The 12,037-nt window shown below is 40.3% G+C and overlaps 1 protein-coding gene across 2 annotated transcripts in view; it reads right to left on the bottom strand.

Moving 5' to 3' along the window:
- BTLA (B and T lymphocyte associated) overlaps window positions 1-11,547 on the bottom strand; it is a 30,867-nt gene extending 19,320 nt beyond the window's left edge. For both annotated transcript variants that reach the window (XM_061628077.1, XM_061628078.1), the window contains exons 1-2: window positions 11,212-11,547; window positions 90-404 (exon numbers count right to left, since the gene is read on the bottom strand). In XM_061628077.1, the coding sequence (XP_061484061.1) occupies window positions 90-404; window positions 11,212-11,281 (385 nt within the window). In that variant the 5' untranslated portion in view covers window positions 11,282-11,547. The remainder of the gene's footprint in view (window positions 1-89; window positions 405-11,211) is intronic.
- Window positions 11,548-12,037: the final 490 nt, after the last annotated feature.

Below are 12,037 nucleotides of genomic sequence, written 5' to 3'. Positions count from 1 at the left end.
AATATGTTGGCGACAGGGTGCCGGTTGGATAGCTGCAATCAATGCCCTGGAGAAAGGCCACCATTGTCTGGATTGCTTATGATGCTTACCTTGAACAAAGACTTCTATTACATGGCCCTCAAGTAATTTTCCCCCTGCAGTACCTTCACAGCGATATCTTCCACTGTCATTCTTATAAACAGATGAAAAATTCAAAACAAAATTGTTTCCATTTGCCCATGAAATCATGTGCCTTTGTCCTGGATGCAAAATTAAGAATGTCTGATTCACTTCACTGAACCTGGACCAATTTATTTCAGGAGTCTTATTGCAATACTCTACTGGACACGCTATAGCAGCTGAATTGCCAGCATTTATTTTGTGCACGCTTCCTCTTTGGACAGCAATGTTGCAGTTATTGTTACCTGCAAGAAAAAGATGGGATGGAAATTACTCTTGGCAAACCTCATACATTTCAACATTGTTTGCAGTATCACTTCTTTGATGTCTCATTGGTCTTTCCATCTGTGCAATACCTTTCTACAAGACTCATTTAAATGGGAGGAGTTGAATGACTGATGATAAAATATTGATGGCAGCCATTTGTTACTGGTTTAATTGCTGCCAAGATGCTTATAAAGGTTGGCATCAAAAGTCTGGATGGCCAACAGTTACTTCTCCCTATGCATTATACATTTCACAATCACAATGAAAGCTTTTGGGCTGGAGCAGCTAACTTTCATCACCCCTAGGAATTCTCAGCCTATAAGGGGCCTTCTGTACCCTTAAATCCCAACAATTTCAGCTCCCTTACCATCAGCTAATGACAGCCTCTTCCAATGCCTACTACAGAGAATGGGGCATGAAGTGGAGAAGGTTGTCACGGAGAAAATGGTTCTGACCACAAGGCAGCTGCAGCTACAGAAGGTGGAAATGGAATCAAAGGAGTGACTGAGATTTGAATTAGGCCTGTGTACAGTTCAAGTCTATGGTGTTAGAAAGATGAAGCTGCTGACTGCATCCAGTTTGTGACAGAAACTGGCAGAAGAAGGTGTCTTTTGGCTGCCTAAGAGTACTAGGTGTAAACTGAATATATGGTTAAATAATCCAATTTACAAAGTTCAGATTTTTTTTTAAACCACAGTATCATCAAGTTAGTGTTGTTAGAACCAGTTTACACTAAATGCCACAGAGCTGGAGGTGTACAGAAGTGTACAGATCAATGCTTCACTTGTGGCTATCCTTCACTGATCCCTAGATGACCTTCATGATCCCTTCTGACTCTTATCATTTTATATGGATTGTATTGGTTGCCAGTTGAGTGGAATGTGGAATGGTAGCTACAGTGGCATGATAGCTTCAGTTGCTAAAGCTCTTGTGTCTATTCCAGTGAACAGAGAAATCTGAGATTGAGCTGACACTGACAGCTATCGGACTCTAAGGTTGTGGTGAAGCTTGAACCTAACATTTAAAGCACACAGTTTCCCCCGAAGAATCCTGGGAACTATAGTTAACCCCTCACAAGGCTACAGTTCCTTGCACACTTAAACTACAGTTCCCAGGATTCTTTGGAGGAAGTAATGTGCTTTAAATGTGCCTTAAATGTATGGTGTGTACACAGCTGATAAAATAAGCATGAATTTTAAAAAACACTACTTTTGGAACTGAAGGACTAGGGCACAAATATTTTGGTACTTTGAGAAACATGTTTGCTTGTGTAATCTGTAGTTCTGCTACTGAATATGCATACTAAGGTTGGGTTGTTAACCTAACAGCACATTTTTCAAGGAACTGTTGCTGAGTGTCCATTTTTATTTAAATGGCTTGCCCAAACCTCTCTACCATGTACATGCATGACATTTGGATAGAGGCAAAAGTTCAAACTAAAAAAACAAGCAAGGAGTGAATATTATAGAGCCACAAGAGTGGCTGTATACTATAGTGAGCATGGATATTTCGCATTCTGCAATGTTAAAATGAAAACACTGCAGAATGTGAAAAATCCATGCTGACTATAGTATACAGCCACTCTTGTGGCTCTATAATATTCACTCCTAGTTTGTTTTTTTCCGACCTTTCCCATAAATTCACTTCAAAACAAAACTTTACAAAACTTATAGTCCTGAACTCAGAAACGCTTGCTTAACAACCCTCTAAATTTTCATGCCGATATACAAAACAGTCAGAGAGAATAGAGAGTTCAAAGTGTAAAAAGAGAGAGAAGACAACCAGACCCCTTTTGGACTTTTTTCTGTCAGAGTTCTCATAAGCTGTTGAAATTCATTAAAAACCAGCCATGTTCACAGAGTACCTGTAATCCTATTACTGACCTTCATCTTCTACAGTTTAAAAGTTTAAAAAATGCCTGGCTGATTTTTAATTAATTTAAGAAAATTTAGCTTAAACTCAATGATAATGTCGGGCATGCTCAATAAGAACCAACTGTCAATGTCCTAAAAGCCAGACTCACAACTGCTGGGCTTGCCTAATCAGGGGGCCACACCCACACCAGACTTCGATTTCATGTGAGACAGTCATGGCTTCTCCCAGAAAATCCTGGGAAGTGTAGTTTGTGAAGGGTGATGAGGGGAGACTAGTATTCCACTGAAAGAGCTCCAGTGGCCAGAGTGGTTTAACAATCAGCTGCTCTGATTGATGTTCTGTGAGTGGAACAGGGCATCTCCTAGCAACTCTCAGCACCCTTCAATAAGTACACTTCCCAGGATTCTTTGGGAGAAGCCATGACTGCCTAAAGTGAAATAACAGTCTGATGTAGATGTGGCCAGGGTAGGAGGCTACATGTGCCTGCTGTAGAATAAAAAGGTGGGGGAAACCCTGAAAAAGAATTATATCGTCTTCAATGTATTCCTTTTGGAAAGGAAACGGGCTTCCCTTCTGCCCAGTGCCCATCCACCCAATCTCCTCCCCTTCCTGCCCTCCTCCTCCCCCCTCCCCTCCCCCAGGTCAGTTTCACCTATCCTACGCATGATTGCACATGATCCCACTGAAGGCAAAAAGCATGCAAATGATCAAACCTGCCCTCCCCTCCTCTTCCCTCCTATCCCCTCCCTCTTGTGCCTTCCCTCTCCTTTCCTTAATCCCTCCCTTCCCCTCCCCACCCCCTCCTTCGCTCTTCTCCTCCTCCTTTCCCTCCTCTCTGCCCTCCCCCCTCCCTGTCCTTCCCCCATGGTCAGTTTCACCTATCCTAAGCATGATTACACAGGAGTAAAGCCCACTGAACTCAATAAACATGAAAATGATCAAATCTGCCCTTCTCCTCCCTCCTCCCTCTTATCCCCTCCCTCTTGCCCCTTCCCTCCCCCTCCCTTCACCCCTCCCTTCCCCTCCCCATCCCACTCCAGTCCCCTCCTCTTCCTTCCACCCTCCCCTCCTCCTCTCCCATGGTCAGTTTTACCTATCCTAGTACTACAATCTGGGAGACCAGGGTTCAAATCCCCGCATAGCCATGAAGCTTACTGGGCGACCTTGGGCCAGTCATTGCCTCTCAGCCTCAGAGGAAGACAATTGTAAACCCCCTCTGAATACCACTTACCATGAAAACCCTATTCATAGGGTCGCCATAAGTTGGAATCGACTTGAAGGCAGTACATTTCATTTTCAAGCATGGTTTCATGGGAGTGAATCCCATTGAACTCAATAAGCATGCAAATTATCAAACCTGCCCTCTTGTCCTCCCTCCCATCACCTCCCTTTTGCCCCTTCCCTACTCCTCTGCTCCCCTCTCCCCCTTCCTCCTTCCCTCTACTCTCCCTTCCCCTTCTCCTCTCCCATGGTCAGTTTTACCTATCCTAAGCATGATGGCATGGGAGTAAATCCCACTGAATTCAATAAACATGCAAATGATCAAACCTGCCCTCCCCCCTTCCTGCCTGCTCCCATCCCCCTCCTCCTTTCCCCATCCCCTGTGGTCAGTTTCACCTATCCTAAGCATGATTACAGGGGAGTAAATCCCACTGAACTCAATAAAAATGCAAATGTTCAATACATTCTCAGCAAACTTGCACAGGATCCCATTTGTTACCTTCCAGACTAAAAAGCAGGGAAATTCACTAATAGGCAAAAAACCCTTATGGTTTAAGAATGTACCTATAGCCCACAGATATTTCTATCAAACTTTTAAAAAGCAGGGAAATTGGGCAGCTATAGTGAATGCACCAGGGGAGCAAGGAGACCTGAACTCCTCTCTGAGATATTGGACTGCCCTACAAATTTGTAAAAATACAAACATAATTTGAGTTAGTCTTTCACAGTCCAATCCACTTCCTGTGTAGCTTGGAAAAATTTGGTAACATGTGCCTCTGAGCATATGAGTGGTGGCAACACCTGCAGTCAGACCACTTAACAGAAACAAGACATGTGCTGTGCTAAACTTGTTTTAGTAGGGAGGAAGCAACTATATTAAAACAGTTGGTATCATTCAGATAATCACTTTAAATATGTTTGATTTACTTTGCAATTTTAGTGAAGTTTCCTATAGTAAATCATTCTCTTTTGCTTCTGTTTATGTGGACTACAGCAACCCTTTGCAATACTAAAAAAAAGCTCCAAAACAATTGTGGAATAATGTCACTGACTGTTCTGCAGGATAGTTTCCAATAGACATGTGTCTCAGTTTGCACAAGATAAAACAGTGGGAGGTGAAATATATTATAGCAAAATTCTAGGTGTGCTCTATGTTTTTAATTGACCATGCCCTCCTTTCCTTAAATGGAGTAGTTTAAGCAATGCAGGCCGAAAACATGAATCTTGGGCATGCCAAGTTTGTTTTTCTAACAGCTAGAGTCATTGCTTAAGTAGCAACATATTGTAATCCTTCTGATTTTACATCAAACTGTAGTTTCAGATTCAACTGTTAATGAGCCCAAAATAGAAATAGAACATAATCTCCAGTTTGAAACAAAAAAGGCTGTCTTCACCATCATATGACATCGACCAATAAAAAGGCTTTGAAATTAATAAAAATAAATTTGACACAGATTTCTAGGATGAATAATGAGAGAAATATAATTTTCTAGGTTAGATTCTCTGTAGAAACAGTAGTAACACAGAAAAGAAGCAAACATACAAAAATGTAATTCTCCATCTTTGGAGATGGCAGCTGTTGCCACCACTCACTATATGCTCAGGGGCACATGTTACCAAATTCTTCCAAGCGACACAGGAAGTGAATTGGACTGTGAAAGACCAACCCAAATTGTGTTTGCATTTTGACAAATTTGTAGGGCAGTAAAATATCTCAGAGAGGGGGTCAGATCTCCTGCTTCCCTAGTGCATTCCCTATAGCTGCCCAATTTCCCTGCTTTTTAAAGTTTGATAGACATATCTGTGGGCTATGGGTACATTCTTAAACGGCAAGGTTTTTTGCCTATTAGTGAATAGCTTTATAAATGCATTTACACAAGTTACCAGCCTAGCAAAATACCAGAACTTTAAGATCACAGGAGACTTATTCTGGAATTAAACAGAATTGAAAAGAAAATATGTGTTATTTCATTTATATATATTTTTAGTAAAAGAGCCTTCACCCTTTCTGCAAATGAGGTTTTCTCTCTCCTACCCCCCACCCTGGCCCCCAACATCTATTTAGAAGAGGAAGGCTTTGCAGTTGAAGCTGTACATGCACTGAATATAATTTTTCTCAGATCATGTATGGGCTCAGTTTGTGCTGGGTTTCAGTGCTGGAGCAATGTGATTTCAGTACCAAATTGAGTCTCTAATAGTAAAATCTCTCTGGATTAGGGATGGAAAGATTTGTCAGTTTCTGTTCTCTGTTTCTCATTTTTCCAATCTTAAATTCAGTTCTCCACATTTCTGCAGCAATCTGTGATTTTCTATTTTAAAAATCCTCATGAAAATTCTCCAGCATTTTAGTGCAGATTTTTTCTGATTAGCCCATTTAAAGCAATTTTGACTAATGTACACATTTTTGCAAGCCATTTCTCATCATATAATGCATTTTTATATGTTAGTTTTCACTCATACATTCATTTTGCATGCTTTCCCCTAACATAAACATTGTTGTGTTTAAGTTCTCATACTGTTTTGAAAAGTGCAAATTTGACAGATTCGGCTTGAAATGCAAACTGAACTGAATTTCTCATCCATCCCTACTCTGGACCCTCCAAGCATCTTCAGTTTGAGCCAAAACACTTTTGTTAGGAATTAAGGCATGGCTTCTGAACATACACCAAATTGTCTTCCCATATCATTGAAAGTTTGTTGTTGTTATGTGCCTCCAAGTCGACTACGACTTATGGTGACCCTATGAATCAGTGACCTCCAAGAGCATCTGTCATGAACCACCCTGTTCACATCTTGTAAGTTCAGGTCTGTGGCTTCCTTATCATTGAAAGTAACCCTGAACAAAAAGGAAAAAACAACAACGTAGGGAATGGGATGAAATATTTTTTTCTGGCCCGTTTTTAATAAGATCAGATAATCACTCATTAGTCAAACAAATAATACCTTACAACTCAGCAAAGTGACTATCCAAGAACCATGAAACCAAGGGAACCTCTGCCATAAGAGAGTTAGCCTAATCTACTGCTGGTGCTCAACTAGCAAGTTACGTCTCCTGCCCCTGAGTGATTCCCTAGTGGTTGAAAGATGGCACTTTCAACCACACTCTCTGTTGTGCTTTGTGTTGTGCTCTGTTGTGCTTTGCAAAGGTGGGCTTGGCCTCTAGTCTGCCCCATAGATGAAAGAGGTATTGACTCTTCTTTTCTGACTCTTATGGCTCCCACTCTGGGACAAGCATCCCTTTCCACCCAAGAATCCTCCAAGGTGGCCATAGCTTGTAAGGTTACACATGCATTCTGCATCTTAGAACAGTACTGATAATATGAAGCACTCAAAAATGAGTGACTTTGGCACTGTGTTCATTGATCAAATCATGTGTCCATTCCTGTCCACTGGTTGTCCAAAAGCTAGGACTGAGTGTCCATTTGGACACACAAGTATTACTTTTAAAAATGCCTTGTAACCTGAAGTTATTTTATTTATTTGATATATTTATATCCTACTTTTCCTCCATGTTGCTCAAGGCCGCACACATGGTTTTCTATGCTAGGTAGGTTAGGTTGAGAGACAATGACTGGCTGGCCCCAGGTCACCAAGTGATCTTCATGGCTGAATAGAGATTTGAACCTGTCTCCCTGGTTCTAGTCTGATGCTCTAACTATTACATCACACCACACTCTCTGTAGGGTGCTACAGAGCCATTTCAAATGCTGTTTATTTAAAACATTTATGCAGTGCTTAATCATTTGCATTTCTAAGTGGTGTACACATACATATTTTGTTGTCCATTGAAGATAAAATGGGCTATAAAATATTTACATAGGTACTATTACAGGAGAGATGAGCTCCCATTTGTCTACTCCATGGCTCCACAGTGGCCATAGAAACATAGGTAGGGCACTTCTGGTAGCTCTCAAGCCCCCGAGGTTCAGTTGCCCTTCACTAGGGACCAAGCTTTTAGTGTGACAAGACCTGCCCTGTGGAATTCCTTATGAGAAGAGTTTTGGCAGGAACCATCCCTCTCTTATTTCAGAAGTCTTTTGAAAACTATATTGTTAGGTAGGCCTTTGCAATATGATTTTTTTCTTTTTAACCAATCTGTATTTATTGGGTTTTAAATGATATTTTATGGGGATTTTTTTGCTGATTTCATTTTTACATGTTGTATCCTGCCTTGATATATTTTTTTATGAAAGTGTGGATTGTAAATATGTAAATAAATAAGTAATATATAAACAAATGTGGAGGCCAGATGCAGCTCTGAAACGGCACACCCAGAACTGGTTTCAAAAAAGTATATTTCTTTTGTACAGTACGATGGCTGCCGCAGGCACATGAGGAGTCTCAGAAAGAGCTCTCATTTCCTGTAATACACGAGGTGCTTTGCTTCTTTACCTTGAGTGCCAGATTTTAAGCAACTGATCTAAAACAATAAAATATCAATATATTTATCAGGCCCTTTATCAGACAGCTGCAGAAAGAAATTTTCAGAATGTTACATTCTAATTAACGGTTAGAAAATTTCATTCTTGGATTGTTTACAGGGGGGAGGATCTGTGTCCTTCCAGATGTTGTTGGGCCCCATATTCCATCAGCCCAGCCAGCATGGCCAATAGTCAGGGATGATGGAAGTTACAGTCCAGCAACATCTGGAGGGCACTATGGTCATCACCCCTTGCTTTAGAGTCATTGGTCTTTGTATCCAGTTTCCTAAACCTGCATTAATTCCCCCTTTCCTCTCTGATGGCAATATATAGTCAGGACTCATTGTCCTGTTTGTTTTTTTACTGAGATTCACAGGATTGGTGCTATTAACCTGTTTTCATAATATAATGTCTTCATCTTATTAACACTGCTTGCTCTTCACTAATATGTCTACCCATATTCTTAGCATAAGTCACTTTATTAAGACCATTCATAGTGGTAGTCATGTTAGTCTGTGGCAGCAAAACCTAAAACAGGGCACTTCCAGACTGTCGCTATTTTCAGGAGGGATGCAATCACATCCCTGCAAATTCAAGTTGCACAATTATAGTTGACTGGGAAGTTTTGCTTCCAATCCCACTTCTTCAAAAGATCAAACTTTTTGCAATTATGAAAGTGACGGGCAAATGCACTGGAAAGTGTGGGATAACACTTGCTTTGATGCAACATCATCTAACCTCTCCACAAACAAATAAGAATGAATGTTTATTAAATACCCAGTGTCATCTAATCGCCCTGCAAAGAAATCAGGTTGAATATTCAATACACAGGTCATCTAGAAGAGCCCTTAGACACTAAGGGTTAGGTTGTATACAGTTCTAGTCCTTCTCAGAGTTGATTCATTGAAGTTAATAGATATGGCTAACTTAGGTTCACTCATTTCAATGGGTTTACTCTGAGTAGGAATTTGGCAACCATAACCTGTTGTATCTAACATCGCATAAAAGGCAATATTGCACAACAGATATTTCCCTTCTTCTCCTCCCCCCTGTACCACCTCCCCAAAACCTCTCTAGAAGACCAGGGAGAACCAGTGAACAATGTAGGCTTAGTCATAGGGGTCTGCTGTGGGAGGGGGGGATTGCTTGAAATTGTGCACCTGTGGAGCGTGAGATTCCCCTGTTCGATTTTGGGCAATTTTCCCTCCCACTGCACCCCATATGATGCAGTTCCCTGGATTCTTGGGAAAGGATTTTTGGAGGTACAGAGGACTTCAGGGGGAAAGAAGGGGAGGGAATGGTCCATTGACACACACCCCCCAAGAAAATAGGGCACAAGCTTTCTTTAGGTGACAGAAACATTACCTTCAGTTGGCAGATGTATGCACGGGTGTACATATTTTAAAAACAGTAAAAAAAATGAAGTCCAGTGAAGAGTCTTGTCATTTCTATGTAAAACCATTCCATACGACAATGGAATCAATTACCTAGAGAGGTAGTGGGCTCTCCGACACTGGAGGCATTCAAGAGGCAGCTGGACAGCCATCTGTCAGGAATGCTTTGATTTGGATTCCTGCATTGAGCAGGGGGTTGGACTTGATGCCTTGTAGGCCCCTTCCAACTCTACTATTCTATGATTCTATGTATAAGACAATCAGAGCGACCATTCACAGCAGCAGTAGTTGAAGATAACACCATCATCCTACCTTTACTGTGTTAATTCCTATCATGAGACAGGAAACATTGTCTCAATTTGAGTTTAAATTAATCAAATCAAATTTCCTTATAAATTCTAATTCAGCGTTTCATTGCTCAATAGTAGTCCTTATCACCATAATCTGTGTTTGGGACACATTTTTCCATTCATACTACCACAAGAATATATTACCAAGCAATTTGGATTGAGCTTTCATTAAAGGAGGTTTGTTATTATGAATGCCCCACAAGTATTAAGGGTCTCATTACGGTTTTCTCTGCAAAAAAGGCCTTGATACTTCAAATTGAAAAGGAAATGGACTGCCTTCAAGTCGATCCTGACTTATGGCGACCCTATTAATAGGGTTTTCATGGTAATTGCCTTCCTCTGGGGCTGAGAGGCAGTGAATGGCCCTAGGTCACCCAGTGAGCTTCATAGCTGTGTGGGGATTCAAACCCTGATCTCCCAGATCGTAGCCCAACACTTTAACCACTATGCCACACTGGCTCTCATACATCAAATTAAAGTTTCCAAATTATAAATCTGGTGGTCCCCTCATTGTGTTTGCATTAAAGACCACACCTAATCTGTTCTCATTTTTCCTAGTTATTTTCCAGAATCTGAATACAAATATTGGTATTTTACATATGCATGATACAAAAACTGATTTGGACCTGTATTTGAATAACTTTATATGCATTCTCTATGCATGAATAGCAAACATTCTAAATGCAACTTTAGCTCATATTTCATGCACAGTGATCTGAATATATATAATAGAATGAAGGATGAGATACGATTTCTAACGTTGCAAATTCTTGTGCCTTTGAAGAAGGTAAGAGTTTAGTTTTATTCTATTACACTTGACTCCACTATCAAAAAATTCCAAAGTGACTTACAATTAAAATAATTAGAGAAAATATTAAAATCAATAGTAACATTATGTATATCTCAAAACGCTGACAAATAAAGCGTGCAGGTTAATGGTAAAGTGAAAACATTTAGGCTGCAATCCTATAAACATTTTCCTGGCAGTAAATCTCATTGAACTCAATCATCTGAGCAGATAATATGATTGTGCTGTTATGCCACTTTAAAAAATCTTATAGCAGATCCCTAAAGCTTGCCAGAAACAGCCTTTTGCTGCTTGTTGTGCCATGAGACTGGTTTGTAAATAACTCAGTTACCAGAATAAGGGCTTTTAAAAAAAAGTCATGCTGTGCGGGGCAGTGGGAAGGAATCAAGTCTGTCTAGAAGCCACACTCCTTTTCTCACAGAAAGCCCTTACACCAATTCCACGTGAAGAATGGCTGTGGTTATTCAGTGAAGAAAATGGCACTTCCACGGGCTCAGAAATATTTGTCTTTTTTATATCTCCTCTTTCAGGGATGAAACCTGATGTTATATATTCAAAGGCTAAAAGAGACAATCTGTTTCTGTGCTATCAGACGTAACTGGACCTGTGGCCTGGTCTTAACAACCATGTCTTGCCACCTGCAATGTCTAGAACAAGCTTTCATGCACATTTCAGACATTTGGATAGATAAAATCATATTTGATAAGTCATCTTACCATATGCCCATGGATTCTCCAACATCAGCATCAGAAAGAGACAATGCAGCGCAAGGCTACCTGTGCACATGGCCTGGAGATGTCTTCACTGCCTGGTCATTGTGGAAATGAACGATCATCTGTTAGGATGGAATTGTTTTTCTGGTGCAGTTTTAGCAACTTCTTAAAACAGCTTGTGGTGGTTCATTGCCTCATGTTTCTGTTATCTCAAGAAGGTGAACCAGACAGGAGATGGAAGGGGGAGGGAAAGAGCTCTGCCACACTCACACAAATTAGATTCACTCATCAGATATATGGCTGTGAAGTGCCTGCTGCTGGTAGCAGCAGTTTTCAAACCCTCTTGCCTTCAAAACTGAACTGAATAAAATGTTTTTGTTTTGCTTCTGATACTTTCCCCAAGAGGAACACACACACATGAAAGCAGCAGAACATTTTGAAACAGGAACTTCAAATATTTTTTGGAAATGTAAATTAATTTTTTTAAAGAATTGTTGCAGGGTCTTGTTTTGATGTCTTATTTCTTTCTGGACATTCATATCACTCATTCTATTATAGGGATGGGTGAGAATTTCAATTCAGTTCGCATTTCAAGCAGAATTTATCAAATTTGCAATTTCCGAAACAATATGAAAACCAAAACACAGCCATCCTTAGAAATTCGCATTTATTAGAATTTTGGGATGCAGTTCGCCAACTAAACAACATTTACAAAAATGCATTTGTTAGGGGAATGTGTGCATAAAAATGAATACATGAGTGGAAATAATGAGAAACGGCTTGCAAAAACCATTGTCAAAATTGCCTACAAAAACTGCTCACAAAAACG

This window comes from Rhineura floridana, chromosome 5 (assembly GCF_030035675.1).
Source record: "Rhineura floridana isolate rRhiFlo1 chromosome 5, rRhiFlo1.hap2, whole genome shotgun sequence".
NCBI lineage: Eukaryota > Metazoa > Chordata > Lepidosauria > Squamata > Rhineuridae > Rhineura > Rhineura floridana.
Note: the sequence above shows the minus strand (reverse complement) of the source record. Positions and strands in the feature narration are given on the sequence as shown.